The sequence below is a fragment of the Leptonychotes weddellii genome, chromosome 3, assembly GCF_054177405.1.
Source record: "Leptonychotes weddellii isolate Sample4059 chromosome 3, ASM5417740v2, whole genome shotgun sequence".
Taxonomy (NCBI): Eukaryota; Metazoa; Chordata; class Mammalia; order Carnivora; family Phocidae; genus Leptonychotes; species Leptonychotes weddellii.
Genome location: NC_138371.1, coordinates 123712 through 149525, shown reverse-complemented (window position 1 = coordinate 149525; position 25814 = coordinate 123712). Strand labels below are relative to the sequence as shown.

Genomic DNA, 25814 nt, shown 5'->3' with positions numbered 1-25814 from the left:
GCTGAATCAGGCTGAATTCCAGAAGCCCTCAGGAAGGGAGCCAGGCCAGCGAGAAGGCAGAGCCCTGTCCCTGCCTCCGCGTCCAAGCAAGAAGCGGCGAACAGGGCCCCGTCCGCGAGTCGCAGGGCGAGCCTCCGGCTGCAGAGCCGGCCTCGTCCTGCTCCAGCGCAGGATGCTGCGAGGCCGCCTGTCCAGGGACGCCCCGCCGCGCAGCAGGGCCACCTCTCCCCGCGTGCGGGAGCGCGTGTCAGTCCTCGAGGTATAACTTGCATTTACTCAGCCGCACAGATCAAGGCAGGCTCCCTTGCGATCAAAAGAGCAAAAAAGTCACAGCAAATGCAAGAGGACAACTGACCCAAGAGCGTTTCCAGAACACACTGTCTGGAAATTGGCGGTGCCAGCCCGAATCAATGGAGCCCAGGGTGGCCGCGGAGTGGGGTGGGGGGGGAGAGGGCGGTGGTGGCCGTGGGATGGCCTCCGGGTGGCCTCCAAGTCGGCGTGGGGTGGGCGCCGGGTGGCGGAAGGACGAGAGGCGCGGGGCCGCGGTGGGGGGGGGGGCGCGCAGCCGGCCGCGGTGGCCCGCGACGCCCGGTCCAGAGACGGCGGCCCGGGCCAAGGTCACACAGCGCCCGGCGCTGACTCACTCGCGGGACCGGCCCCGAGGCCAGGCGCGCCTCGGGCCGGGCCGCGCGGCCTCAGTTTCCCCGCCGTGCCGGGCCGGGCCGGGCCGGGCCGGGCGGGGGCGTGGCCGGCAGAGCCGCGCGGGCGGCGGGCCGGGCGGCGGCGGGCGGAGCCCGGTTACCTGTGGAAGGAGACGGCGCGCTTCTCCCCCTTGCCCTGCCGGTTGGAGCAGTTCGCGGCCGCGCAGCAGATCACCATCTCGGGCCTCAGGCCGCCGCGCCGCCGCCAGGCTCCGGCCCTCGCCTCGCCGCGCCGCGAGCGGGACCGCCCCGAGGGGAGGGCGCGCGGCGACACGGCTGCGGGACGTGGGAGCCGGCCCCCGCGGCTCCCGTACGGCAAGATGGCGGCGCACGCCCGGCCGCCCCGCCGCCCGGCCGCCCGGCCGGGCTTCGGCTTGCCGGGGTTCCCCAATACCCGGCGGGGCGCAGCCCGCGGCTCGCGGCGTCGGGGGTGGGCGGGGGCGCTCTGGGCCGGCGGCCCCGTACGGCGGCATGGCGCGCCGGGCCGTCCGTACGGCAAGATGGCCGCGCCGGCGGCCCGGCCGAACGGCGGATTAACATGCCCTCCCCGGGACTCCGCCGCTCCTCCGCGTCTGCTTCCGCTACTCCCACGGGTCGCTGTCGGGGTCCTCGGAGCGCACGGTGCAGGCCGACAGGGAGCCGAGCGCGGGCCCAGCCCCCGGCGTTGGGCCCCACCGTACGCCAAGATGGCGGACGTGCATTTCCTCCCGCACTTCCGGCCCCGCCCGCGCCCTCGCCCTCGCCCTCTAGGCCCGGATTGGCCCCGGCAGCGGCCCGTCGCGTCGCGCTGCGGAACCGTCGGAGCGACGCCGCTCTCAGTCGGCGGCCGGAGAGGGAAGATGGACGCAGGTGAGGGCCTTAGCGGACGCGGGGCGACCCGTGGGCGACGCCCTCCTGGCCCTTCGGCCACCGGGGTCTCGCCCAGCGCGGCGTGGGTGCGGGATGGGCGCGGGGCCGCGGGGCGGAGCCGGCGCTGGCGCCGAGCGGGGCGGGGACGGCGTCTGTGGGAAGGCCGGCGCGGGTCTGACAGTCGGCTGTCTGCGTGTCTCGGCGCTTTTTCAGCCCCGCCCGCAGCGCCCGGCGACAGGCCCAAAGCCGGCGCGGACAAGCAGGGGCAGCGTGGTGTCCGAGACGGGCGGGAGGGGCGCCGGGCGGAGCTGGCTCCAGAACCGGGGGCCGGAGAGTGCTGTGCCTGCCCCCACCCCACGCCCCAAGCATTAAGCAGTGGAAGCTCTTTACCTCTTAGGAAGTTGCATTGGGAGGCTGGAGGCGAGAAACATGCTCCCAACACTCACTGCACACGCGTTTCAGTGACCAGTAGATCATGCAAGCTTCCTCTTCGTGGTTGAAGAGAGAAACTGAACTCATCTCGTCGTATCTTAACTTCTTGGGGTCGTGATGCGAAGTATGTGGCGGGTGGGAGGGCGTATGTGTACATGTGTGTCCGTGTACACGTGGGAATATGTGCATATGTGGCGTTCTGGCCTGTCTCGTCATGCTTCTGTTCCAGAGGGGACAATTCTTTAATTTTTGCTTGCAAACTATTTTGGGTCTTTGTTCAGTAGGCTTAAAAGTGTTCTGACACGGGCTCTCTCATGCCAGGGTAGTTGTAGTCCTTTCATTCCTTGCGGGGAGTGATTTGCCTTCAGCACCCCCCTCTCCCCCACCGCCACCTGGTTTAATTCCACCTGTCATTCTGGGTGGCTTTGTTTGCCTTGTCTTTCTTCTCTTGGCATGGGCAACTTAAATTTACCGAAATCTCAGTTTGGAAGCTGGAATGCGGACGTGTATGGCCAGTATTTCAATGACTTGTGGCATCTGGCTGGAGCAAACAGTAGTCCTAACTCCCAAAGAAGCATGTTAACCAGATTATTTTTTGTGAAGTTTGTTTAAAAAAGAGAAACCAGAGAGGGTGTTTTACTGTTTGCTGGGGAACTGGAGTGGAGAAAGGAATAGAACTGTTTATCCACTTTCTTTGAAGTTATCGCTGCTCGGATATTTTAGACTTTGTAGGAGAGACATGGGTAAGGTGGAAAAACACATTCAGTGTTGGTCATGTTACCTTGAACATGAAAATCATCATGTTAAAGTTGAAGGGTATTTCAAAGTAGAAAAAAGTGTTTGCATTTGAAGGCTGCTGTTGATGCTGATAAAAATACGTATGATCTTTGGAGGCTGTGGTGGAGAGTTTTTTTTCTGACACGATGCTGCACATCTTTTTAGGGGTGATTAATGGTGCAGCCTCCTCTGATCCCTGGACTCCTTACAAAGCCTGCCTTTCTTGACCAAGTCTTACGCAGTTTCTAGTTGTTTTTATAGTGATCCATTCAATAAACTGCATTTGTTATTGAATGAGAGGTTTGTCTTGGGCATTGTTCTAGACCCTGGGGCTAGAGAAGTGAACAAAATAGACAAAACCATGTGGCTCATGTGGGAGAGTGATGTGGGCCAAGCAAGAGAGAGTTAGAATTATAGCCAGGATGGCCAGGGAAAAAAATCTCACTGCAGACAGAGGTTAGTTTTGACCAAGACCCAAAAGCAGTGCAGGAGGAAGGGCAAGTGGGCCAGTGTGGCCAGGATGCAGCAGGTGGGGGTGAGAGAAGTAGAAGCTGAAGGCAGAGAGACAAATTTGGCCCAGTCACGGGGCCTGGTTGGGTCATAGTGAGGACTGGGGCGTTTATTCTAAATGAGTTGGTGAGTCTTTGGAAGGTTTTGAGTAGAGAAATAATATGACTGGGCGGATGTTTACCGGACTGGTTCTGGCTGCTCTGTCCAGGATATACAGCATGTCCTGCAGAGGGGCAAGGGCAGAAACAAGGAGACCAGTTAGGAGGCTGTTGCTAAGCCAATGAAAGGCCGTGGAAGCTTGGCTCAGGGTGGAGAGAGGAGGTTGACTTCTGGATGTATTTGAGGGTTGAGACATCAGGACTGTGTACAGACTGGAAGTGATGGGGGTGGTGGGAGGCATGGAGAGGGAGAACTTGAAGATGGTGCTGAGGTTTATGGCCTGAACTGAGAATGTCTTGTGGGGAAGACTTTGGGGGTCTTGGTGGGGGAGCTGTTGGTTTTGTATGTGCTGACTGTTGTTAGACATCTTTGTTATGACGTCCAGGGAGGCTCTGGGTCCACAGGCCTGGAGCTCAGGGCGTAGGCCTGGACTCGAGGTCGAAGTGTGTGGGAAGCTGCTTTGGATGAGTCACTGAGGGTCTGAGAGGAGGAAGAAAGAGAAGGGGCCTGGGAGGGGCACCCAGGGCTGCTGGCTGGCATGGAGAGGTCCAGAAGGTGGCAGGCGGACTACAGGCTGGTTGTGTTCTCCACCAAGCCCCCAGCACTGTGTGTGTGTGAACACATTCAGGGCTCAAGGAGTGGTGGGTGCCTGCAGTTAAATGGCTGTGCTGTCTGTGCCTTGAGGACAGAGCCCGTATCTTGAGCTTGCATCTCCAGGGCTTCAGTTGTGTCTGGCATGTGGTTGGTAATCAAGGAAGCAGAACTTGAATTAATGGCAACTTACACGTTCCTGCACTATAAGGACTTCAGTTTAGAGAGTCTGTTAGTGTGTAAGGTGTCAGTGGTAAGAAGGGGCTGCTGACCCTTGCAGGGCAGAGGGGCTCAGTGTGGTGTTCTGTCCAGTGTGCTCTCGAGCGCAGTATTTTCTAGGTCTCTGGTGTAGCTGACGTTCTGGGTGCTTTTCCTTCCTTTTCATTCAAAACTGAACTACCAACATCTTCATGAAAACTATTTGGGATTTTAAGAAGTAACTACTTGCAAACCTGTTACTCTAAACATAAACATTTTCCTTTTTTTTTAAGATTTTATTTATTTACCTGACGGAGAGAGCGAGTGCACAAGCAGGGGGAGCGGCAGGGAGTGGGAGAAGCAGACTCCCTGCTGAGCAGGGAGCTCAGTGTGGGACTTGATCCCAGGACGCTGGGATCATGACCTGAGCCGTGGACTGAGCCACCCAGGCGTCCCTAAACATAAACATTTTCTAAAGGAAGGGGAGAACTCTTCTTTTGATTTTATTTGTAAAGCATAATCTTTCAGAAGCTATAGATGTTTGGGGGAAATATCTTTGAAAAGTGATGCTTTATGTAAAAAAAAGGTAGTGGTGCGTGTTTTTGTGGTTCTCCCTGGTTAAATTATAGTGTGATTGGTACTAAGTGGAGACAAATTGGTTACCTTCATTGAGCACAATTCCCTATTTTTCTGCCAGATTAATAATATTAAAACATTTGTTTCTAATGGAATTACCATACTATTAAAGGGCTTTCTGCTTCCTCTTCCGGGTGTGGTCAGAGACATCTCGGAGGAAAATGTGGAAAATCAAGTGTCTGGAACCCAAGTGACCAAATGAGGGAGAGTGCCTCTGAAAGAGCCTCATTCTTAACTGGGTGACACCTGTCAGTCTTGCTTGTCCTGTGTGTCCTCTTAGTGGAAGTTAAAACCATTTCCTGGAGTCTGGAGATTGGCATTCTTTTCGAGATTTGACCCCTTTTCACTCAGGAGGTATGTGAACTGCTTCACATATGATGTTGCATGTGGTGATGATGAAATTATTCTGAGGCCTAATTAATTTGGGGTGACCCTCTGTGGGAAGGATGCAGATCAAGCCCCTGTGAAGCTGGTCAGTCTGAGCAGAGAGCTGGAGGTCAGCCGGCACCTCCTCTGTGTTGGCGGATCTGTGCCGATGTTACTGATTGTGAACTTAAGTTTTAAAATAGAAAAGTACTAGGGGCACCTGGGTGGCTCAGTCGGTTGGGCGACTGCCTTCGGCTCAGGTCATGATCCCGGAGTCCCAGGATCGAGTCCCGCATCGGGCTCCCTGCTCGGCGGGGAGTCTGCTTCTCCCTCTGCCCCTCCCCCCTCTCATGTGCTCGCTCTCTCTCATTCTCTCTCTGTCTAATAAATAAAAAAATCTTTAAAAAAAAAATAGAAAAGTACTAGCTTTTCTACTGAGCTGTTTTCTGAACGGGCGCTCTGTGATGTTTTTTGTTCTACAGAAGTATTAATATGTGTTTTGACTAAGTTAATACCAACGATAAAAGTGGTGTTGTGTAGGGGGCAAGGGAGATTTAGTTTCGTCTTACAGATAACAAGGCTTGAAATAATATAAAAAGGAGGAAGAGAAGGTGCTGCACACGCGGCTGGAACTTGGCCCGGGCCTTGCGTTCCTGCCCCAGGGGGCAGAGCCAGCAGCTGTGTCCCGCCTCGTGGCCCAGGGACCAGGGCCGTGCGTCCTACCGCTGGCAGTTGGGCTCTCTGTCTCCAAAAAACAAGTCTTCGTAGAGATGAGAAAGTTGAACGTCAGGAATGAACGGTATTTTCGAGAGTACCATCGGAGAGTGAGGTCTGGAAGGTCCGGGAGCTTGGTGGTCTGGTGGAGGCAGCCTGCGCTAAGTGAGCATGCCTCTGTCCGGGGGAGCCGTGAGGGCGCCTGGGCTGTGACATTTATTCCAGGTGTCGGTGTCCTCTGCTGCAGGCGGGACGGGGCAGAGCCGCCGAAGGTCAGTCAAGACTCTGCTGGCTATACGGGGACGAGAAGCCCTTCGCTTGCTTTCCTGGTTGGAAGTGCTGAGGGTCCGTGGGACTCTGTGCTCATTTTCCAGGGCGGAAGCCTCAGGATGTTGAACTAGCCTGTGAAGTGTCTCGGATGGCTGGCTTCTACTCCCTAAACCCCAGTCTTGTGAGGAAAGCTTGTTGCTTACATTCCGCTTTAGTGAGGTAGATCACGTATTTGGGTGAGTCTCCTGTGTGTGTTGCACTGAGTGCCACACCTGTTACAGCACGTGGAGACTGGCCTTCATTGCACACTGTGGCATCACCAACTTACCCGTCCCAGTGACTCCCAGGGGACCCGCCCCAAAACGTGCTTCCTGTTGCCCAGCATGGGGCAAAGCTTTCCACGTTTCCTCACATGGTCCCTGAGGGAAACACAGCTGTTCCCATCTTACCAGTGAGAAAACTGAGGCACAGTAAGGTCACCACCATGTGAGGGTCAGACTTCGGGCTGCCCACAGCGGGGACTGTGTTCAGCAGGCATGGTGGACACATGCTGCATGTGCAGTGTCCCCCAGGACCGACAGGAACACGGTCCCTGTCTGAGGAAGCTGCCATGCCACGGGGGAGCTGTGTCTGCAGCCAGTTCCAGAGGCTCATGTGACCTGCATCCAACAGGAGCAGGATTCGGGGGGAGCGGCTCGCACGCACAGTCAACTGGAGGGGCAGAGGCAGGAGGAGCAGTGACGTGAGGGGCATGGGGGACACAGGGGCGTGGAGCACTCCTTAGGGAGCCTGCAGATGATAAATTTGCACCCTCACTTCGAGGCTCCTGCTCATCTGGCAAGAGCTGGGGTCACGTTCTGGTAGTTCATTCCCCTCGGGTGTGTCTGTCTCCTTGCTTGGTTTTGGCTGAAGCAGAAAAGAATCTGAGGCCACACAACCCATAATTTGGTTAGCTATCTTAGGAAATTGGGTGATAAAGTGTTAAGTTAATAGAACATCTCTTACTTCTTTCCCTCTGAAGTTGGCTTGGCTGCCTATAAAGTTTGCTAGTAAACCTAAGAAGTACGCCTGTTTCGCATTTTGCCACCTCAGTGATGAAAACCTCTCTACTTCAAAGGTGCCGCAGCTTTGATACGGGGCTGTGGTCCTTTGACGGGTGCCGCGCCCCTCTGGCGACAAGCGCACACGAGATGCTCGCCCACGGCACTCGTAGCCCTCCAGGATTGTCAGCCATCTCTGCATCGTTGGTTCATGGCTGTGGTCTTCAGAGGGTCCTGGGCATCAGTAGGGCAGGAGGGCAGTTAACGTCCTGCAGTGCAGTCGAGTGGTTTGCATCCTTTCTCCTTGAGAGTCAATGTTTGGGTTTGAATCTACATATCAGTTGAAGCCCGGGGTTCCTAACGATAGAGAAGTAACAAACACCATGTGCAGCTCCTCGAGAAGGTGGAACTTGAACTCACTCCAGCGTAGCTTTGATAATCACCTGCAGAAAAGAGGGGGAGGTCAACCTGGACTGTGTAAGCGTAGAGCAGCTTGGTTGGCGTTGTGGAAGCACCGGCAAGTCGGACACATTGAGCAGAGCCCCTGCATGAAGCCCCGTGGGTGAGGGCCCCTGTGCCCGCCATCGTGCTCAGGCGCTCCGGGAAGCACAGCTTGTTCTGGAAGCACTGGGACTGCCCTGACGCTGTCAGGTTTCCGGCGGAAAGAAAAAAAGGCGGAGCTGGGTCTGGGTTCCTGACAGCCTGAGAATTCTTGAAGTAGCGAACGCAGGGTCTTCGGGTGCTGTGGATTTCTCTGTTCACGGAGCATTGTTTTCCCAACCCTGGGCCTGGGAATTAGCTGCACATCCAGTTTAGCCTTTTGGGTGTAGTAAAATCATGTGCCCTTGAGCCTGCAGTTCTGCGTCCTCAGTATTAATGACACTGGCTGACCTTGGCGCCCTTCTGTCTGCCAGCTTGTGTGTGCGCACCTCATGGGAAGGGGTTCACGGACACTTTGAAGCTGCGCTGTGAGGGCATCCTATTATTTTCCCCCATTTTATGAGTAAGGAAATTTTTACACCGAGGGATCAAGGGGCCCAAAGAACCTACAACCTGGGAGTGCTTGAGCTAGGGTTTGAACCTCCACTGCCAGGCACCAGAGCCAGCACTGGACCCCCAACATCCCCAAGGGATTGTGCACAGCACAGAGGGACACACAGGGATGCTCCGCAGGGTATGTTAGGAGCATCTCGACAGGGTGCGGGAGTTACCGGTGGCCTGGGCAGGGTGCTGTGAGACTGTCACACACTTGCTAGAGCTCTGTGTCTGTGTGGACTATCACCGTTGAGAGACTAGAGACGAGGAAATCACAGGTGTGGTACGCTTTCCTTTACGGATCTACGCAGAGACTTCTGGAAGGAGATTCCTTGCTGGGTGTGAAGCTGCAGAAGATTTTTTTAATAATATTTTTGTAGTCTTTGGGTTTTTAAAAATTAATACGTCATTGTTACCAAAAGGTGGGACTATTGTCAAAAAGTAAATTCAGATGTGGGAGAAACGATTATAATAGATTTTCCAAAGTTATCTGGGCAATTGCAGGTGAAGAGTACGAGTGACTAGGTACCATTGAGGCTTGCGAGGCAGCAGATGAGAACTGTGTGTTTTGGGTTCTGTGAGGAGCAGCTGAAGAGTCGGGGGACCCGGGATACACTGCCCTTTGCCTCGCGGGTGTCGGTCTGTGCTCTGCTGAATCTGGGAACTGTGTATAGAGGGTTTCCTCAGCTGGCTTCCGAGGACAGAGAGGGACACTGGGCCTCTCTAGTTTCTTAACCGAAGCAACACAGAATAAAATGGCGCTCAGGTCTTGTTAGCTGCATACACAGCGATCTTCTTAGGAGGTGGGGGCTGGTGGCCGCGCTCTTCTGGGAGCATCTTGAAGTGAAAACAGCTGCAAGAGCCTCAGGGAGTTTTGCAGAAGGGTCTGTCTGTTTCTGGGGATTTGTGTCCCACCCAGGAATAGTACCTGCCCTTCCACGGCTGGTCGTCATCATCCCCGAGCTTGTGTTTCTTGCCCGTGAAGTACCTGCCTTCTCCTCGGCCTCTAGACACCTGCTCCTGGGGGACACTGGCTCTACCGTCTACTCGGTGTGTGGCCTCGCTTACATACTGAGATGCAAGGGTTACTTTTGTCCTGTCGGTTTAAGGCTAAAACCAGTACTGAGGTCAGGTACTTCCTTGCCCCGGGCCTGGTGCTGTCGGCCTCACCCTCGTGTCTGCCGGAAGGCGAGGCTCAGGAGCTGCTGCCCTGTTGCTTGCGGTTGCTTTGTCTGTGGTGGTTGTCACAGCCCTGATGAGACACAGGATCACACAGAGCTCTTTACCCGGAAACGCTAGAAATCATCTTTCACATTGTTTTATGAAATTATAAAAATGGGATCAATGTGTGTTTGGTTTCAATAGCTACTCTGACCTACGACACTCTTCGATTTGCTGAGTTTGAAGATTTCCCGGAGACCTCAGAGCCTGTGTGGATACTGGGTAGAAAATACAGCATCTTCACAGGTATTCGCCGCCTCAGAGCCTGCTGTGCTCTCAGGGCTCAGGCTGTGAAAAGCACGTTGTGGTGATAATAGTTATTTGCTAATTTTCTGTAACATATGATCTACGAAGTTAAGGCTGTGTGTGTTTTCTTCTTTTAAACAATCCCTAGAAAAGGATGAGATCTTGTCCGATGTGGCGTCCAGACTTTGGTTTACATACAGGAAAAACTTCCCAGCCATTGGTAAGTACGCCGTCGGTTACTACACGTGGTGGTAGATACAGGCTTTGTAAGGAGGGCAACTTGGGTGTAGAGTGTTGACGTCGGTGTGCTGGGTACTTGTCACTGCATCTCAGACCTCACAGCAACCCTAGTGACGTAAGCCGGCTGAGGTCTCACGCCTAGCGTGGTGAAGTTAGGGTCCAAACTCGGGACTCCTGACTCTCCCGAGGGCAGGGATTTTCCAACTGCTGGTCCTGGTTTCTTACTGGGATCTAAAATCAGGATAATGAGTTATAAGCAGCATTTAAAAGTATAGAGCAGAATGGAGTGTGAAGTCGTGTGTTTCCACAGTGAGGCAGCGTATGGCTTCAGGAGGCTCCAGTTTGTACATCAGAAGGGTGTCCTGGGTCACGGTTGTCACAGTGTGCTTCGGACTGTGGGCCCAGGATGTTTGGAGGCCGTTGCCCTGTGTCCATCACCTTTTCTCTCGTGTCCCGCACTTAGTTGTGGGGAGAGCTGAAAGGCAAGGTGGATGGGCCATGTCTTCGCATAGCACTAATGTACGCCCCATTCAGAGTGGCTCTTCGTCGTCGTGACCCTGGAGGTGGGCATGGAGGGGCCCCAGCTCTTGGCCTTGCCTTTGCTGGTTGGAGAACCTGAGACCAGAGGGTCGGCAACAGGAGGCTACGGCTCCCGGGTGGCAGGTCTCTGTCAGGCCCCTCACCAAGATGCAGTCGCCTGTGTTCTCTGGAAGTGAGCTGGATGCGGTACAGCCACAGGGCTTGACATTCAGGAGCGCCGCGGGGTGGGGAGACGAGGCCAGCGCCACCACAGGCCACCTAATGATGGGATTTGTCCGCTATGCCCCGGGATGTCGTTTATGCCAGCCGTGCTCTGCTCAGCCCTGAGGACGGGGCAGGCCTGGGCAGTGGGGGTGTGCCGGGCAGTGCTGGGGGACTACCACTCTCCTGCAGGTCTCTGTCTGGACTCACAGAGCAGGGACAGGCTGAGAGGAGCCTTGTACTGTTTGGTCAAGTCGCTGAGGAGGACGGTGCCTGCCACTAAGGGCCAGCATGGTCTTTCCTTCCCTAGCCACGGAGAGATGACTAGTTTGTACGGGAGTTGTTGCCGCGCATCCCGAGCACTGCGCTTTGTCTACCCGCCCCCGCCCCCCCCCCCCGACCCCACTGTGCCCCTCGAGGCTTTGTCCACCCACGTTTGTGGGAGGGGCTGCCCCAGGCTCCGAGGTGATGCTGCGGGGAAACGGTGGAGCCAGCCGGGGCTGCGGCTCGCTGGGCTGGCCCTGGCGTCTCGGCTCCGCCGCCGCTTCATGCCTCTCGCCTTGCCGGTACTTAGGATGGCCGGGGCTTCTCCTGTCATGCTGGGGCCTGTCTCGGAGTGCATGCAGAGCTGTGGTGCCCAGGGTCGGCATCCTTTTGTGCCCTGGCAGTGGGCGTGACGTGGAGGGGCCCTGGGGCAAGTGTGCTTTAAGTGCTGAGGGTGGTTGCTGACCGCCCCTGGGTTATGTTCCTGCCCTCCCGCATGCACGACCCACTCTCCCGGCAACTGTATCTTTGCCCTTCCGGTGCTTGGAGAGAGGTCCTCCTTATTTGACTTGGAGTTTCCTCATTACTCATGAGACTTAGTGTCTTTTCATATGTTTTCCAGACATTCTTAATTCTCTGTGACTGACTTGTTCACATATTTTGCCCGTTTCGAGGGGTTCGCAGGACGTATCATTGCCCAGTAAATGTGCCCTTGGCATGACCAGGTTCTAAATGGCCTGTCACCTGAGATGGAGCTGACGCGGTGTAGGGCTGCCCCAAGTGTGCTAGGGCCAAGGCCTCCTGCCAGTGGACTCCTGATCTGCTGGGCCATCTGACGGCGAGCCCTCTCTCTTTGTCCGCCATGACAGGGGGCACTGGCCCCACCTCGGACACGGGCTGGGGCTGCATGCTGCGGTGCGGACAGATGATCTTTGCCCAGGCCCTGGTGTGCCGCCATTTAGGCCGAGGTAAGTCACGGCACCGGGGACGACAGCGTTTTTAGGAAGCAAACAGGACTGTGGGGTTAGGTTACCCAAAGCACACAGGCTGGGATTCAGGGTTTTCTTGAGTGGTGACCCACTGGTATTTGTTGATTTGAAAAAGTGACTTTAAAGAATATTGATGAATGTTTGTCTTTTAGAAATTATCTTTACGTCACTGAAACCGTTTTCTGTTCTTTATGGATTTGTTTTGGTGGGTTAGCATATGTGCATTTGGAATCCTGGAGAATTTGGCTTTTAACTTCGGAAAGGTTCAAGAAAGGGTATCACCTTGGCTTGAGTGTTTCATAAACGTAAAGGCTTCTTTCTCCTCTTTTGGTAAAACTGATCTTGTGCATCTCTCCAATAGATTGGAGGTGGACACAGCGGAAGAGGCAGCCGGATAGCTACTTCAATGTCCTCAACGCGTTCATCGACAGAAAGGACAGTTACTACTCCATTCACCAGATAGGTGGGAGATTGCCGAGTGAGCCAGTCCCCGCGGCTTAGAGCAGGCCGAGTCGTTGGGTTCCCCCTGAGCGCTTCTCTGGTATCGGGTGTGTGAGGCGTGAGGCTGTAGGTCCCTCTGGCCCGGGGCCGCCCGGGGCTGCTGTCGTGGGCCAGGGCAGCTTGGACCCGGGGCCTTGCTGTGGCACGGGGGGCCGTGTGGCCACAGTGGTGTGCGGGCTGCTCGTCGCAGCGGCTGTTTTCCGGTGGGATGCCATCTCCAGGGGTCATCCTTCTCTGCGCCCATCACTAAGTCTAAATGCCCCTTTGTTTTGAGCGTCTCATTCTCACCTACAGAAGGAAGTAAAGGTATAGCTTTGAGTCCTTTGATTTCCTCCATCCTGCTCCTTCTTGAAGGGCTAGGGCCCTGACTCGTAGTGAGGGACAAACCTTGAGGCAGCCTCTCTCCCTCTTAGTCTGTCAGGAGCTCCTGCTGGAGGCAGGGGTGGGTGTGCCTGTCCAGGCTTCCTGTGGAGTGTTCCCACTACCACGTGCTGCTGTCAGGACGGGCCTCTTCTGGGGGACGGGCGGGGCGGGAGGGGGGCTCACATCACTAATCCTATCTGTTTCCTGCAGCACAAATGGGAGTTGGCGAGGGCAAGTCCATCGGCCAGTGGTACGGGCCCAACACCGTTGCCCAGGTGCTCAAGTATGTGCCAAGCCCCATGCCTCCCATTTCCTCGGGGTAGCGTGAGCATGACCTGTGGGTTCAAACTCTCCTGAGTCTTGGTTGCGGAAGGAGATGAGGGACCTTTTACTCTTCCCCTCACGGCCCTCCTGAGAGTCCTCAGAGGCGGCCACACCCAGTGCGCTCCTGTGTGGAACTTATGTTTCCTGATGGATGAGTGTCTTCAGATGGCGCCCACTGGGTGGGGCCCCTGTGTGTCTGTCACGTGGACCCGTCCACCAGGGTGCTTTTCTGGTGGTCTGGGAGGTGGAAACTGCTGTGGAGTGACAGCAGTGTGAGTGCCATGGGCCTCTGCCTCTGCGCTGACCCCGCTGCTCCCTGCCTGGGACCCTTGCCCCCCACATCCAGATTCGTGCATCTGTTGCCTGCTCCCTGTCGCCCAGGCTCCTTGCTTGGGGTGTCTGTACCCGCCTTTCTCCCCGCCTCGTCCCCCAGCCCGCTTCTCCTTGTTGCAGTGAAGGGCTGCCCTCTCCATCTGGCTGCTCTTGGCAGGTTCTTTGGGATCCTCCACCCACCTTCTGGCTGATCCCCAAGCCTGCCCACTGTCTCTCTGTCCTCTCACCCAGCCCCCCCATTTACTCTACCGAGCCCCTACCACATGCCCCTTAGAACCCTGGGTCTAGCCCCGCACGCATTGAAAGCATGCTTTCTGCATGGTCCATCTCCCTGCGTGGTCAGTGTGTGGTCAGTCCGTGTGCGGCCTGCGTGAGTCGTCCGCGTGGCCTGTGTGTATGGTCTGTTTGCGTGCCTGCGTGTGGGGTCTGCCGGCGTGGTCTGCGTGCGGGTTCTCACTGTCCCCACTTCTGCTCTGAAGCAGCTCCTTCGAGGTTGCTGTCCATCTAGTCCCATCCCAGTGCCCGGTTTCGGTCTTCTGTTTACTCAGTTGTCCAGCAGGTGGCTCTTGATGCAGGTGTTCTCTCTTGGAAACCCTGGGCCACAGTCATGCCCTCTGGTCCCTGTTGATGGTCTATGGCTCCATTGTGGGGCTCCCTCCCCCCTCAGTGAGCACTGCGGGGCTGGCTTGGCCTTTGGCGGCTTCTCTTTTCTGCCAGCACCAGTGTGAACTGGGTCTGCATGGCACAGCTCCCAGCGTCACACCCCCAGTGCTGATTTGTGCCCAGACCCCAGACTCAGGTCCAGATACTTCCTCAGCAGCACCCCTTAGATGTCTGAGGGGCATGTCAGCCTAACAGCCAAAACCCAAAGCTGACCCTTCTCCCCATCCTCGGCCTGTTCCTTCTACAGGGAATGCTGTCCTTCCAGGAACTCAGGCCAGAAACTGGGGTCGTGCTAGATGCCTCTTCTCTACACACCCCTTCCAGGCGCGTCCAGACTAACCTTTGCTCGTTGCCTCCCTGTCCTAACCCTGGTCCAAGCCCCATCTTCTGCCTCCTCGTTGGTCTTCCCTTTTTTTGACATCCTCAAGGCTCTTTTTTTTTTGTTGTTCATTTGAGAGACAGAGAGAGAGCATGAGCAGGGGGAGGGGCAGAGGGAGAAGCAGGCTCCCCACTGAGCAGGGAGCCTGAGGTGGGGCTCGATCCCAGGACCCTGGGATCATGACCTGAGCCGAAGGCAGACGCTTAACCATCTGAGCCACCCAGGTGCCCCCCCTCAAGGCTCTTTTAAAATACGGATAGGCATTGGGGCACCTGGGTGGCTCCATCAGTTAAGCATCCGGCTCTTGATTTTGGCTCAGGTCATGATCTCAGGGTCGTGGGGTCGAACCCCCCCACCAGCATCGGGCTCCGTGCTCAGTGGGGAGTCTGCTGGAGATTCTTTCACCACTGCCGCACTTGTGCACACACTCTCTAAAGTACATCAGTGAGTTTTTTTAAAGATTATTTGAGAGAGAGAGTGTGTACAGGCGGGGGGGTGGGGGGGCAGTGTGCAGAGGAAGTGAGAGAAGCAGGCTTCCCACTGAGTGCGGAGCGCAACGTGGGGCTTAGTTCCAGGAACCTGAGATCATGACCTGAGCCAAAGCCAGGCACTTAACTGACTGAGCCACCCAGGTGCCCCTAAATCAGTAAATCTTAAAAAAATAAATAAGTAAAAATAAAATAGCAATAGGTGTCATCTTCGTAAAATACGTGTCGGCCGTCTGCCCCTTCTCTACTGGAACCGTCCTGGGGGTCCCAGCCGACTCCAGGGAAAGCTGCAGGTGTGGGCACGGCTCTGCCTACCTTCCCGGGCCCGTCTCCACTGTGTGCCCCGCGCCCACTCTCAGCACGCTGCGCCTCGTGCCCCTCGCACACACCCACCCCGGGGCCTCTGCGCCTGCACCAGCCTTCCCCCAGCATCAAGGCCTCCTGCACCTGCACTGGTCGTGCCCGCAGTTACTGCTCTGTTGTTCTCCATCGTGCTCACTACCCACAGTTACTTCTTTTTTGCCTGCCTCGTGTCTGGAATGTCCGCGTCTTGGGGGGGGCTGCTTTGTCTCGTGTGTCAGTGGGTTTCAGCCCCATACCTGGCCCTCTGCAGGTGAGAGAGAGGCAGCCAGTGGAGTGTTGCTCGTGTTCCTCCGGCCGCCACTTTGGCCTTCCCGTGGGGAGGGGCTTTGTGTGGTTGCCCTGATGCCCCGCACCCTCCACGTGTGTCCCCAGACGGACCAGGTTCTCCCACTAGACCTTTGGTTGTAGTTTGCTTATCTTTCAGAGGCTCAGGGCTTTGACCAGGGTTCTTGTGGTTGTTAAGCCACAGATTCTCTCTGGGGACTCAAACTGCTTGTCAGTGCATCACTTTTGGGGTGAGGTGGAGCAGAGTGTGAAGGTACCATGGGGAGTGGGGGTGCTGGGCCTTCCTGAGTTGGGAGAACCTGTAGTGTATCTGAGACAGGGTCTGTGCTCCCTTTCCCAGGACAGAACGCCCCACGGGCAGGGCTTCTGTGCAGGCACCCTGTCCACACGTGGCAGCTGGGGGTAATGGAAGGAGCAGTGGGCCCAGGTGGGAAGAAGCAGGCCGCAGCCTCAGCTTTATTCCTGTCTGGGGCCCTGAATGTCTCAGCTGTGATTTTTCTCATCTGTAAAAACTGCTGGAGCATTCGTTGCTCTTTCCTTTGCTTGCCCCGCGGAAGTGAAATGTCTTTGAATTGTGAAGACTTACTGGTGTGTCCTCCCCCTTTCTGTTAGGAAACTGGCTGTCTTCGACACCTGGAGCGCCTTGGCAGTCCACATAGCAATGGACAACACGGTGGTGATGGAGGACATCAGTAAGTGAACGAGAGTGCAGGGGTTGTAGCTGGTGGGACTCAGGGAGCGGCTCCCTGGCCCACGGGCAGGCCTCGACTGGCATGCAGGTTGGGGATCCCTCGTCCGCGTCCAGTATACAACAGGCTAAGGGGAAGGGCCCGGACTCTCCGCAGAGCTGGGCTACATCGTACCCCGACTTGCTCTGTGTCCTCGTTGCAAGAACTTGCTCAGGTGTACTGGGTCAGCCCTTCTTGGGCATCGTGGTCTTCGAGGACAGGCAAGAACAGCTTTCTCGCCAAGGTGTAACAGGAAGGGGGAGCACAGCTCTGTTCCTCTTTCTGGAAGGATCCACTGGAAACCTGAAGGAGTCCAGGCATGCTGATGTTTTAGTCCAGGAGGAAAATGATGGCTGGGTTTGGCAAATGGCCTCTAGTGAGTGAGTTTTGAATTTGGAGTTTACATCCCGTTATACAACCAAGCTGACAAAACTCTATTTAATGTCTTAGGTTTTTGCTTAGGAACACCTTTTCCCCAAAGAATTTGCCAGAGCTCCCTCCACTCCAGTTTTATTGAAGTTCCACATATTTGCTGCTGCCTTGCTTTGAATTTTACCTAAGAGCAAGCCCTTTGAGCGTGCTCATCTGGGGTTTGCTGGACGGTCAGAGGTGGGCCTCGTGTCATGACTGCAGGCACGGACACCACGGCGGTGTTGCTCCTCGCTGCTGCCCGGCCCTTTGCGTCTTCAGCCTGGGGACTGTGACCTCGCAGAGTTGGGGGAGCCAGCCAGCCCTCCCTGCCCGCTGACCCTGTCCCCTGACCCTTTGCCCCTAAGAGCTGACAAACTAGGGACTTGCACGCAAGGACGGGTGTTTTTCCCTTCTGCCTTCTCACGTTTTATTTCTTGAGATTTTTGCGAAGCATGGGAAACTGGAAACATACAGAGAATGGGGGAGAAAACCACTTGGAAACCGTTCCTACTGACGTGGAGATGCCGCTCCCCCCAGTGTTTGTCGTTCTGAGCAGCCCGTGCACGTTGCCAGAGCACGTCTTCTGTCGGGGATGTAGCAGCCTTCCTGCTGTCTGGCTGTTCATTTCCCAGTACATGTCCGTTTCCCTTTTCCCCCAGTGCTGGGGAAACCACCTCCCTCAGGGTCGACCCAGTCACCCGCCCAGCCTGCCCTCCGAGGCTGGTTCACCGGTGTGGTGCCAGGAGGGAGTGAGGGACAGGCTGCTTTCCAGAGCCTGCATTCCTGGGGAGGGTGGGGGCGGGGGGGAGGTGCTGGTTGGGGCCTGGAGGAGACTCGGCCGTGTGCCGGATTTAACAGGCTCCCAGGTGGGGTGTGTGTGGCCGCCCAGCCATGGTCAGGGCCCTGGGGTTCTCCCCTCCTGAGTCAGAAGTGATGCATGCTCTTCATGGGGACAGCTTAGGAAGAATAGCATCAATACACCACGAGCAAGGACGCTGGGACCAAAAATAGTGCCTGGGGTCCTGTGCACAGTTTAGTGAGGTGAGTGGTAGATGGTGGGGAGTCTGAATGGCTGTGCTGTTTTTGGCTTTAGGGGCCCCAGGGGGCTAGAGGGGACACCAAGGCCTCAGGCAAGGCAGGCAAAGAGCCACTTTTGTAGTCGTGGCTGCCCGCGGTCGCAGGTGTGGGAGAGAAAGCTCCAGTTCATCAGTGCGAATGGAGAACCCATACTGGCCAAGCCGGGGCTGTCCGGGTCTCCCGAGCGGCTCCCTGGCAAAAGCACCGGCCTTCCGCCTTCCCTGTCCATTTCGGGGGAGAGTGCTCTGCGGGGGAGCCTTGCTGGCGGAGATGTGCCGCCCTCCTTGGGGCACCAGCCGGGACCCCAGAGCAGCCTCCGCCATGGCTTGCCCTGGATGAATTTGGAGCTTTGTGAGACACTGGGAAGGCACTGAATCTGGGGAGGACTCACAGGTCGAAGAAGACAGCGAGACAGTGCCCACAAAGGCACGCCACAGAAAGACCCTGGTGGCAGAAATAAAGCAGAGGTGCCTGTGGTTGGAACTTCCAGGAGGCGAGGATGGGGTGACCACGAAGGAACGGGCAGCCAGCCTCCCTGTGCCCGAGCTGGCGTTTTCACAGCTGAGCACCTCCCAGTTTTTTAACCAGGGGTTCTTCAAATACGCGTGTTCCTAGTGACACTTCCAAACTGCAGAGACGGACCCTTGGAAGCGTCCGGAGGAAGGTGGTGGTGGTGAGAAGCTGCTGTTGAAGAGAGGCGGTCCGCTGGCCCGGCTGTCTGGTCTTCCTGCCGCAGCAGGTGCTGGTGGGGCCGGGGCAGCGTGCTGAGGAGGTGGCAGGCCGTGTGGGGCTCTTGTCACGGATGGGCTCGGAGAGAGCTCACGCATGGTGGGGATGTGAAGGGAGCATGAGCAAGGGACCCGTGGGTGCCTGGACGCTTGCCATGTCACAGGCCACATGCAGCCTTGTGAGTCCCCACAGTGCCGCGTGACAGGCCCTGCTTCTGTCATTTCTTGAGCCGATCCATGTGAGGGTCTGTGCTGGTGAGAAAGATGCAGTCAGCAAGTAGTCCCCCCACCCCCATTCTTCATTTTCCAACTATGCATTTTGAGAAATTCCAGTCCCGTGTTCATGCAGCCGTCCTCCTCCCTCCTGCATCCCCAGTTGTCGGCCGTCAGCTCACCTGCTTTCCTGCTGCCCGGCCGCCCTGGCCCTCCCTGGCCCGCTCCGGCCTGTGGTCGAGGGGCCGGGGTTGTATGTGGTTGCCACGCCTGTGCAGTCTCCTCTGATCTGGAAAGTTCTCCTTGGTTTATCTTCCTGCTTTATCATGGCACGTTTTGAAGAACCCAGGCCAGTTTGGTGCAGTGCCCCCCACTCAACGTATGTGCGTCGTCAGGATTAGATCAGGGGAAACCTCTTGGCAGTACCTGGTGGCTGTGTCCTCAGCCCCACAGCCGGAGGCCCGTCAGTAACACTTCCCCTCGGGTCACCTGCTCGGGCCATGTCCCTGCTTCCCTGTGATTAATGGGGATCCGGGGGTGATACCGAATGCGTGTCGAGGATTTTTGCCTGGAATGGTGGCTTCTGTAACCATCCTTCCCTTTGGGTTTACCGGCTGGCAAGGTGGCTGGCCCACCTTGTCCTTTCTCTGACCCTGGCCAGGGATCAGCGGTTTCTCCGAGGAGCCCTGGTTCCAAACGTTTAGCAGGGAAAGGTGTTCAGAAACCACGGTCTGGGCGCCTGCTGGGCTGGGGCCCCTGGAGCGTCCCTGTCCCCACCACCAGCCTCCTCGGTAGCACACCGACGGAGGATTAGCAGTGCGCTTAGAAGAAACAAGCTGTCTCCACGTTGAGGGAGGAGCAAGGCTGTTGCCCGATGATGTCCTTGGCGTGGGGCCAGTGCGCGTGCCCACCAAGCGTGCCCACCAGCGTGGCGGCTGCCCGGGACGCACGGCGCTGTTCGCTTTGTTTCACTTGAGACTTCATTTCACGGCAACAGTTTTAAATTGGACATGCGTAGAAAATGATTCTTTTTTTTCTCTGTGGGCGGCAGGACTTATTTTCCAGGTTCAGATTGTGTTAAGCACTTGACTTTTTTATACTCGTTTCCTATGACTAATTATGTACTTGTTCCTTTGGGGTAAACTTCTGTCTGCTGCTGTTCAGCCTTTGAAAGCACGTCTCTGTTTTTCAGGAAGGTTGTGCAGGGGCAGCCTTCCGTGTGCGGGGGCCGCCGCGCTCCCCGCGGACTCCAGCCGGCATTGTAACGGCTTCCCTGCGGGAGCTGAGCTCACCAATAGGCCGGCACCGTGGAGACCCCTGGTGCTTCTCATCCCCCTGCGCCTGGGGCTCACGGACATCAACGAGGCCTACGTGGAGACCCTGAAGGTGGGTCTTCTCGCCGACCAGCAGCGGGGAGAGATGCTGCTGCTTGTTGTCGCCATGTCGGCCCCTTCTGCCCTCTGGCCCCTGTGGACTCCTGGCCCCTACCTGCCCGCATCCGGGCAGTCCTGACCGCCTCTCCTGTGGGCCTCTGCGCTCACCCTGCAGTCTCTGCTCTTCCTGACTAAGCTCTTGGGGACCATGTCTTCCCGCTCTCCTTCCCGTCACCCTGTCGGGCCCTGGGGTCGGCTTCCCGCAGCACACAGACTCATGGTCGGGTGGCCTGCTCAGCCGCCCCGCCTTCCCCTCTGTCCTGCAGCGCTGCTTCATGATGCCCCAGTCCCTGGGAGTGATCGGAGGGAAGCCCAACAGTGCCCACTACTTCATCGGCTATGTTGGTGAGTGGTGGTTCTGCAGGCATGTGAGGTCAGCCGGAAGCTGAGGGAGAGGGAGTCCTCTGCATAGCAGCCTAAACATCCGTAGGGTGTTGGCTTGACCCAGGGTGTCCAGTTAAAAAGGAGCATGCTCCCGTGAGGGGTCAGTGTCCCCACCTGGCTGGTGCCGGCCTCCTGTGGACCCTCTTCTCCTCAGCAGTCGGGTTCCCACCCCAACCTGGCGTGTCCGGCTAAGTGGATTTCTGTGTGGCACGTCTGAGTGGGACCCCAGTCTGCTCCCTGTCGTCTTACCCAGGTGAAGAGCTCATATACCTGGACCCTCACACGACACAGCCAGCGGTGGAGTTCACCGACAGCTGCTTCATCCCAGACGAGAGCTTCCACTGCCAGCACCCGCCGAGCAGGATGAGCATCGGGGAGCTCGACCCGTCCATTGCCGTGGTGCGTCCCCCACTGCGTCCTGCCTCCTCCTCTGACCACGTGAGCTAGTGGGCAGGTGTTCTGAGTCCGTCTGTGCTCAGTCCTGCTGTTCTGGAATGGAAGGGAAGGGTCTCCGAGTTTTAGGATTTTTTTTTTCAGTGTTTTGGAGTAGGTCTCACATTCACGTGGTTTCGAGTGCACAGAGCACAAAAGGGTTAGCAATGTCTGTTAGCTCCTTACGCCCCCCAGGGGCCCTCAGCCCGTGTGGCCCTCATGGCCCTCACAGCGAGCGGCCCCCTTGAACATAGCAGCAGTCTGCCCCACTCCCTGCTCTGCACCACCTTTTTGGGGTTTGGGGTTTGACTTTCAGTTTTTTGACTTCAGGGATCTGGGAGATGATTGCTAAGAATGAGCTTCCTTGCTCTGATTACAAGGTGGAATTTTGGGCCGTGATTTACGTAAACCTATGTATTCTCAAAATGCATTTGATGGGGGCAGGGGGGTCAGAAACATCTGGAAGGAATGGTGTCCCTCAGGGAGCGATTAACTGAGTCACAGACGACAAGGTAGATCCCGGTCCTGAAACAGACCTCTCTGGACGCGCAGTCTGTGGGTCTTGTTGTGTCCTGAGGTTGGTGGCCGGGGAAGCCGCCCGAGGGTGGCGGGGCGTGGCCAGAGTTGGAGGGTTGAGCCCCCGTCCAGCAAGCGCGAGGCACGCTGTGGCAGTAAGCGCGTCTCCGTAGGGGACTGGGGCTGGTGTAGACACAGAGCAGCCTGGACCGCAGTGCCGTACGCAGCGGGCCCGCGGACACGGGGAGGGGAGGTGTGACCCCGTCCTCACCTGAGAAAGGGGGCTGTGCACGGGCTCCTCAGGAGAAGCCAGCTTCCCGTCTTCCAGCGGAACATTGCCCGTGTCCTGCCAGAGCCCGGGGCAGTGTGGATGGTCTTCGCAGCGAGAGCGGGCGCCCGTTCCGTGACCATCCCTGTAGTCCTGGCGGTGCCTGGAGCATCTAGTAACGTGTCCAGGCGTCGGAGCTTCGTGGGGGTGGGTCTGGGAGCGCGCCGTCACCACCGACTCTGCACGGGACCCAGGGCTCCCTGCGGCTAGGGGCCACCGGGTGGGGGGCCGTTAACCCGCACGTGGCCTCTGTGGCCTGGTCGGCCAGGGCAGAGGGCGGAGGGTCGAGCCTTGAACCCAGCCCCCGGAGGCAGGCGGAGACCCTGGCCTCTCTCCAGGCCACCGTGCGCTGGGCGCGGCACCGGAGCGCGGTCTGTTTGTGCGCCTTGCCGCGTGCGGCTCATGGTCACTTCTGTTCTAGGGCTTCTTCTGTAAGACCGAGGACGACTTTGATGACTGGTGCCGACAAGTCAGGCAGGTGGGTGGTGGGTCCCCGCGCGTGGGGTGGGGGCTGGGGGAGGGCCGTCTCGGGGTCTCCAGCTTGGGGTCCCGCCTCCCTCGGCACCCTGCGCGCAGCTTGTGGCATGGCTTATGGCATTGACCTCGTCATGCGCAGGGAACACAGGCGCAGACCTTGCTCGTGAGCCTTTGGGGGGCTTGGGTTTGTCAGGGTCGTGGCCATGACCTTGAGCGGAGGCAGCACGCGGAGGTGCCCACAGGGCGGCTGCTTTGCCGCTCTCCGGGTGAGCAGTCGCAGGGGCCTGACGACGCGCGGACCTGGCAGAGGCCCGAGAGCCTATCGTTCGGAGGCTGCCTCCCCTTCCTCCTGTGCGGTTCCCCCCGCGGGCAGTGCTGATCTCTGGGCGGGGGCGCTAGGCTGTGTCTCACGGCTGCGTCGGCCGACAGGTGTCGCTGCTCGGGGGCGCCCTGCCCATGTTTGAGCTGGTGGAGCAACAACCTTCGCACCTGGCCTGTCCTGATGTCCTGAACCTGTCCTTAGGTGAGTCTGGCGGCCACAGGGCCTCATCTCGTCTCGGGTCGGGGCACGGCTGTTCCGCGTGTTCCGTCCTATCTCTCTGCTTCCCTCAGGCCCTGTGCCAATTGCTTCCGACCTTTAAGATTTGTATGAGCCCAGGGGCGCCTGGGTGGCTCAGTCGTTGAGCGTCTGCCTTCGGCTCAGGTCATGGTCCCGGGGTCCTGGGATCGAGCCCCACATCGGGCTCCCTGCTCGGTGGGAAGCCTGCTTCTCCCTCTCCCGCTCCCCCAGCTTGTGCATGCTCTGTCTCTGTCTGTCAAATAAATAAACAAACAACTAAATCTTTAAAAAAAAAAAAATGCTTCCATTTCAAGTCAGGTTCAAACCTGGAATGCAGGGGGTGCCTGGGTGGCTCAGTCGTTGAGCGTCTGCCTTCGGCTCTGGTCATGATCCCGGGGTCCTGGGATCGAGCCCCGCATCGGGCTCCCTGCTTCTCCCTCTCCCACTCCCCCTGCTCGTGTTCCCTCTCTCGCTGTGTCTCTCTCTGTCGAATAAATAAATAAAATCTTTAAAAAAAAAAAAAAGGTTTGTGTGAGCCCAGGCGGTGACCCCTTGGTGGTGTGTGTGTGGGACCGCGGTGCTGCCGGACAGCCTGTGCGGGGCCCCGAGTGGGCAGCGCCACAGTCTGCTGCCTTGTCCTTCGCCTCGTGCGCCATAACCTGGCCCCCGAGCACGGAGCCGAGCGTGCTCCTCCCGTGGCCGCCAGGACGTGCTAGGCTCTCCACAACAGCCCAGGGTCTCTGCGAGGTCCGGCACGGGAGCCAGCGCTGGGATGGCAGGCCACAGGTGGGCTCCGTGTCCTGCTGCTCAGTGGCTCTAGGCCCAGGGCCTCCTCCTTCACTCAGGCCCTCAGTTTCCCTGAAGTGAGTCAACGTGTGGCACACAGAGAACCGGGACTCAGCAGGAAGGCGTGAGCACATGCAGTTCATGCATCCCTCTGTCTCTGGGACGATGATGAGGCCCGTGTCCCTGTCCCTCCGAGAAGATCACGGAGGATGGTGACTGAGCCACTGTCTGACAGAAACCAGAAGGGAGTCAGGGTGCCGCATTGGAGACTCGGGACAGACGTCCCCTCAGTCCCCAGACGGTACAGGGGGTGCCACCCCCTCTTGGGACGGGAAGCCCTGCCCTCCCAGCCCCTGCCCCTTCCCTCTGGGCTCCTCCGAGAAGCGTGTTCTCTATTCAGACCCGCCTGTGGGATTCTCTTCCCCGCCCTCCCCTCGCCAGTTGAAGCTCCCGGCCTGCTGAGACCCACAGCCCGGGAGGCCGATGCCCCAGCGGGCTGGTCCTGGTGTCCCGCCTCTTGCTGTCCCGAGGGCCAGATGCAGGGTGTGGGGGGCGGTCCCCACAGCCGGACACCCCACACCGGGCGTCTGGTGAGGTGGTGTCTTGTTTCTTCTAGATTCTTCTGACGCAGAGCGACTGGAAAGATTCTTTGATTCAGAAGATGAAGACTTTGAAATCTTGTCTCTCTGAAAATCCTGGAGTTGGGGGACGGTATCCACTGGCCCTCCCTGGGGGCACCTTCGAGAGCCCGGCCCTGCTTCGGGGCGCTTGGCGCCGCCGCATTTCATCCATCCAGCCTGCCCGTCCGCTGAATGCCCGTGCCCCGTGCCGCCTCCGCCCGCAGACGGAGGACTGCCCTGTCCCGGAGGCCTTCCTGCGAGCCCCGGGGCTGCGCAGGCCTGGAGGGCTCGTCGGGCTCCCGGGCACAAAGGAGGAGCCGCCTGCGGGAAGCCCCGCGCAGCCCGTCAGGAGCTCCTGAGAGCAGAGCCTTCCGCATTTCCCAGAGCTCTCCCTGCAACACTGCCAGCCCTGCACCCGCCTCTGCCCTGCTTCCTCCTGGGCGCTCGGTTCTGGGTTTCCTTGTTCGAAGTTACAAGGACATGCGTTTCTGTGGGGCGTGTCCCGAGTCCGTCTTCTCCGAAGACTTGCGGGGCGGGGCAGGCGTGTGCGGAGTGCCGCCTGCGGACTCGGCCTGGGCCCTGCCCTCCACGGCCTCCGCCCGGCGTGCTTGTCAAGGGCTACCTCAGTGGGGGATCAGACTGAAAGAATTCCGGCAAGGTTTGTCCTTGCTTAGGGGAGCAAAGTAGTGAAGTGGTGGGCATGGTGGAAATCCAAAGATGTCACCGAGCGTGCGTGTGACTCGCTAGGACAGGGACGTGCCTGCTCTCCCGGAGCCGCGGGTAGAGCCCGAGTGGGATGCGCCTTTCTCACGCCTCCTTTGCGGGCCCCATGTGCTGCCGCTCTCTTGTCTCGCCAGCTTCCCCCGGGTCGGGGGTCTGTGGCCTTCAGGCCTGGGGGGAGGGGGCACGGCACGCTGCCATCCAGAGCCTTCCTCCCGGTCACCAAGGCTTTAGATGGTTTGGGGCCAGAGGGTAAAGCCCACAGCTTGACGCGTGAGCCTGGCGCCCCCATCCCTCTGTGTACCAGTCAGAGACGTTTCCAGACCCTTGTCAGCACTAACGTCAGCACCTGCGGCCTTTAGCCCATGTACTCGGGGCCCAAACTGCGCCACTCCCACCCGGGTTTGCCGTCCGTCCTGGAAGACTGGCTTCTGTCCCACCGGAAGCGTAAAGGGGCTCTGGGGGGCTTGGGTGGAGACGATGGCCTCTCCCAGAGCGCCTCCACTCGCAGCCTCCTCCCAAGTCCTTGCTTGGGCGGGCGGGGCTGGAGCACACGTCCTGCCGGCCCACGTGTTGCCCACATAAGCGATTTTCTTTTTTCCCTTCTGTTCCCTGCACCCCGTCTGTGAGGTCGAGTTGGGGGAGCAGGGAAGGTTGGCTGGTGTCCACTCCTCCAGCGCTGCACTTCTCTGAACGAACAAATGTGCCGCCGCGCTGGAGGCGG

At 58.0% G+C, this 25814-nt stretch overlaps 2 protein-coding genes across 3 annotated transcripts in view; one reads left to right on the top strand and one right to left on the bottom strand.

The window, feature by feature from the left end:
- Positions 1-1021, bottom strand: part of THAP4 (THAP domain containing 4) — a 43162-nt gene extending 42141 nt beyond the window's left edge. Inside the window, exon 1 of the mRNA XM_081813216.1 lies at positions 803-1021. Within this exon, the coding sequence (XP_081669342.1) occupies positions 803-879 (77 nt within the window). The 5' untranslated portion in view covers positions 880-1021. The remainder of the gene's footprint in view (positions 1-802) is intronic.
- Positions 1007-25808, top strand: ATG4B (autophagy related 4B cysteine peptidase). 2 transcript variants are annotated; one of them, XM_081813218.1, is made up of 13 exons: positions 1007-1550; positions 9644-9745; positions 9894-9965; positions 11860-11958; positions 12341-12442; positions 13054-13126; positions 16291-16370; positions 20028-20221; positions 20535-20613; positions 20906-21051; positions 22350-22406; positions 22835-22928; positions 24367-25808. In XM_081813218.1, exons 1-13 carry the CDS (start codon positions 1022-1024, stop codon positions 24438-24440), a joined length of 1701 nt encoding a protein of 566 aa, XP_081669344.1. In that variant the 5' UTR covers positions 1007-1021; the 3' UTR covers positions 24441-25808. The 2 variants fall into 2 exon arrangements, with proteins under 2 accessions (XP_081669344.1, XP_081669346.1); XM_081813220.1 differs by lacking the exon at positions 1007-1550 and adding an exon at positions 1877-2106.
- The last annotated feature ends 6 nt before the right edge of the window (positions 25809-25814 follow it).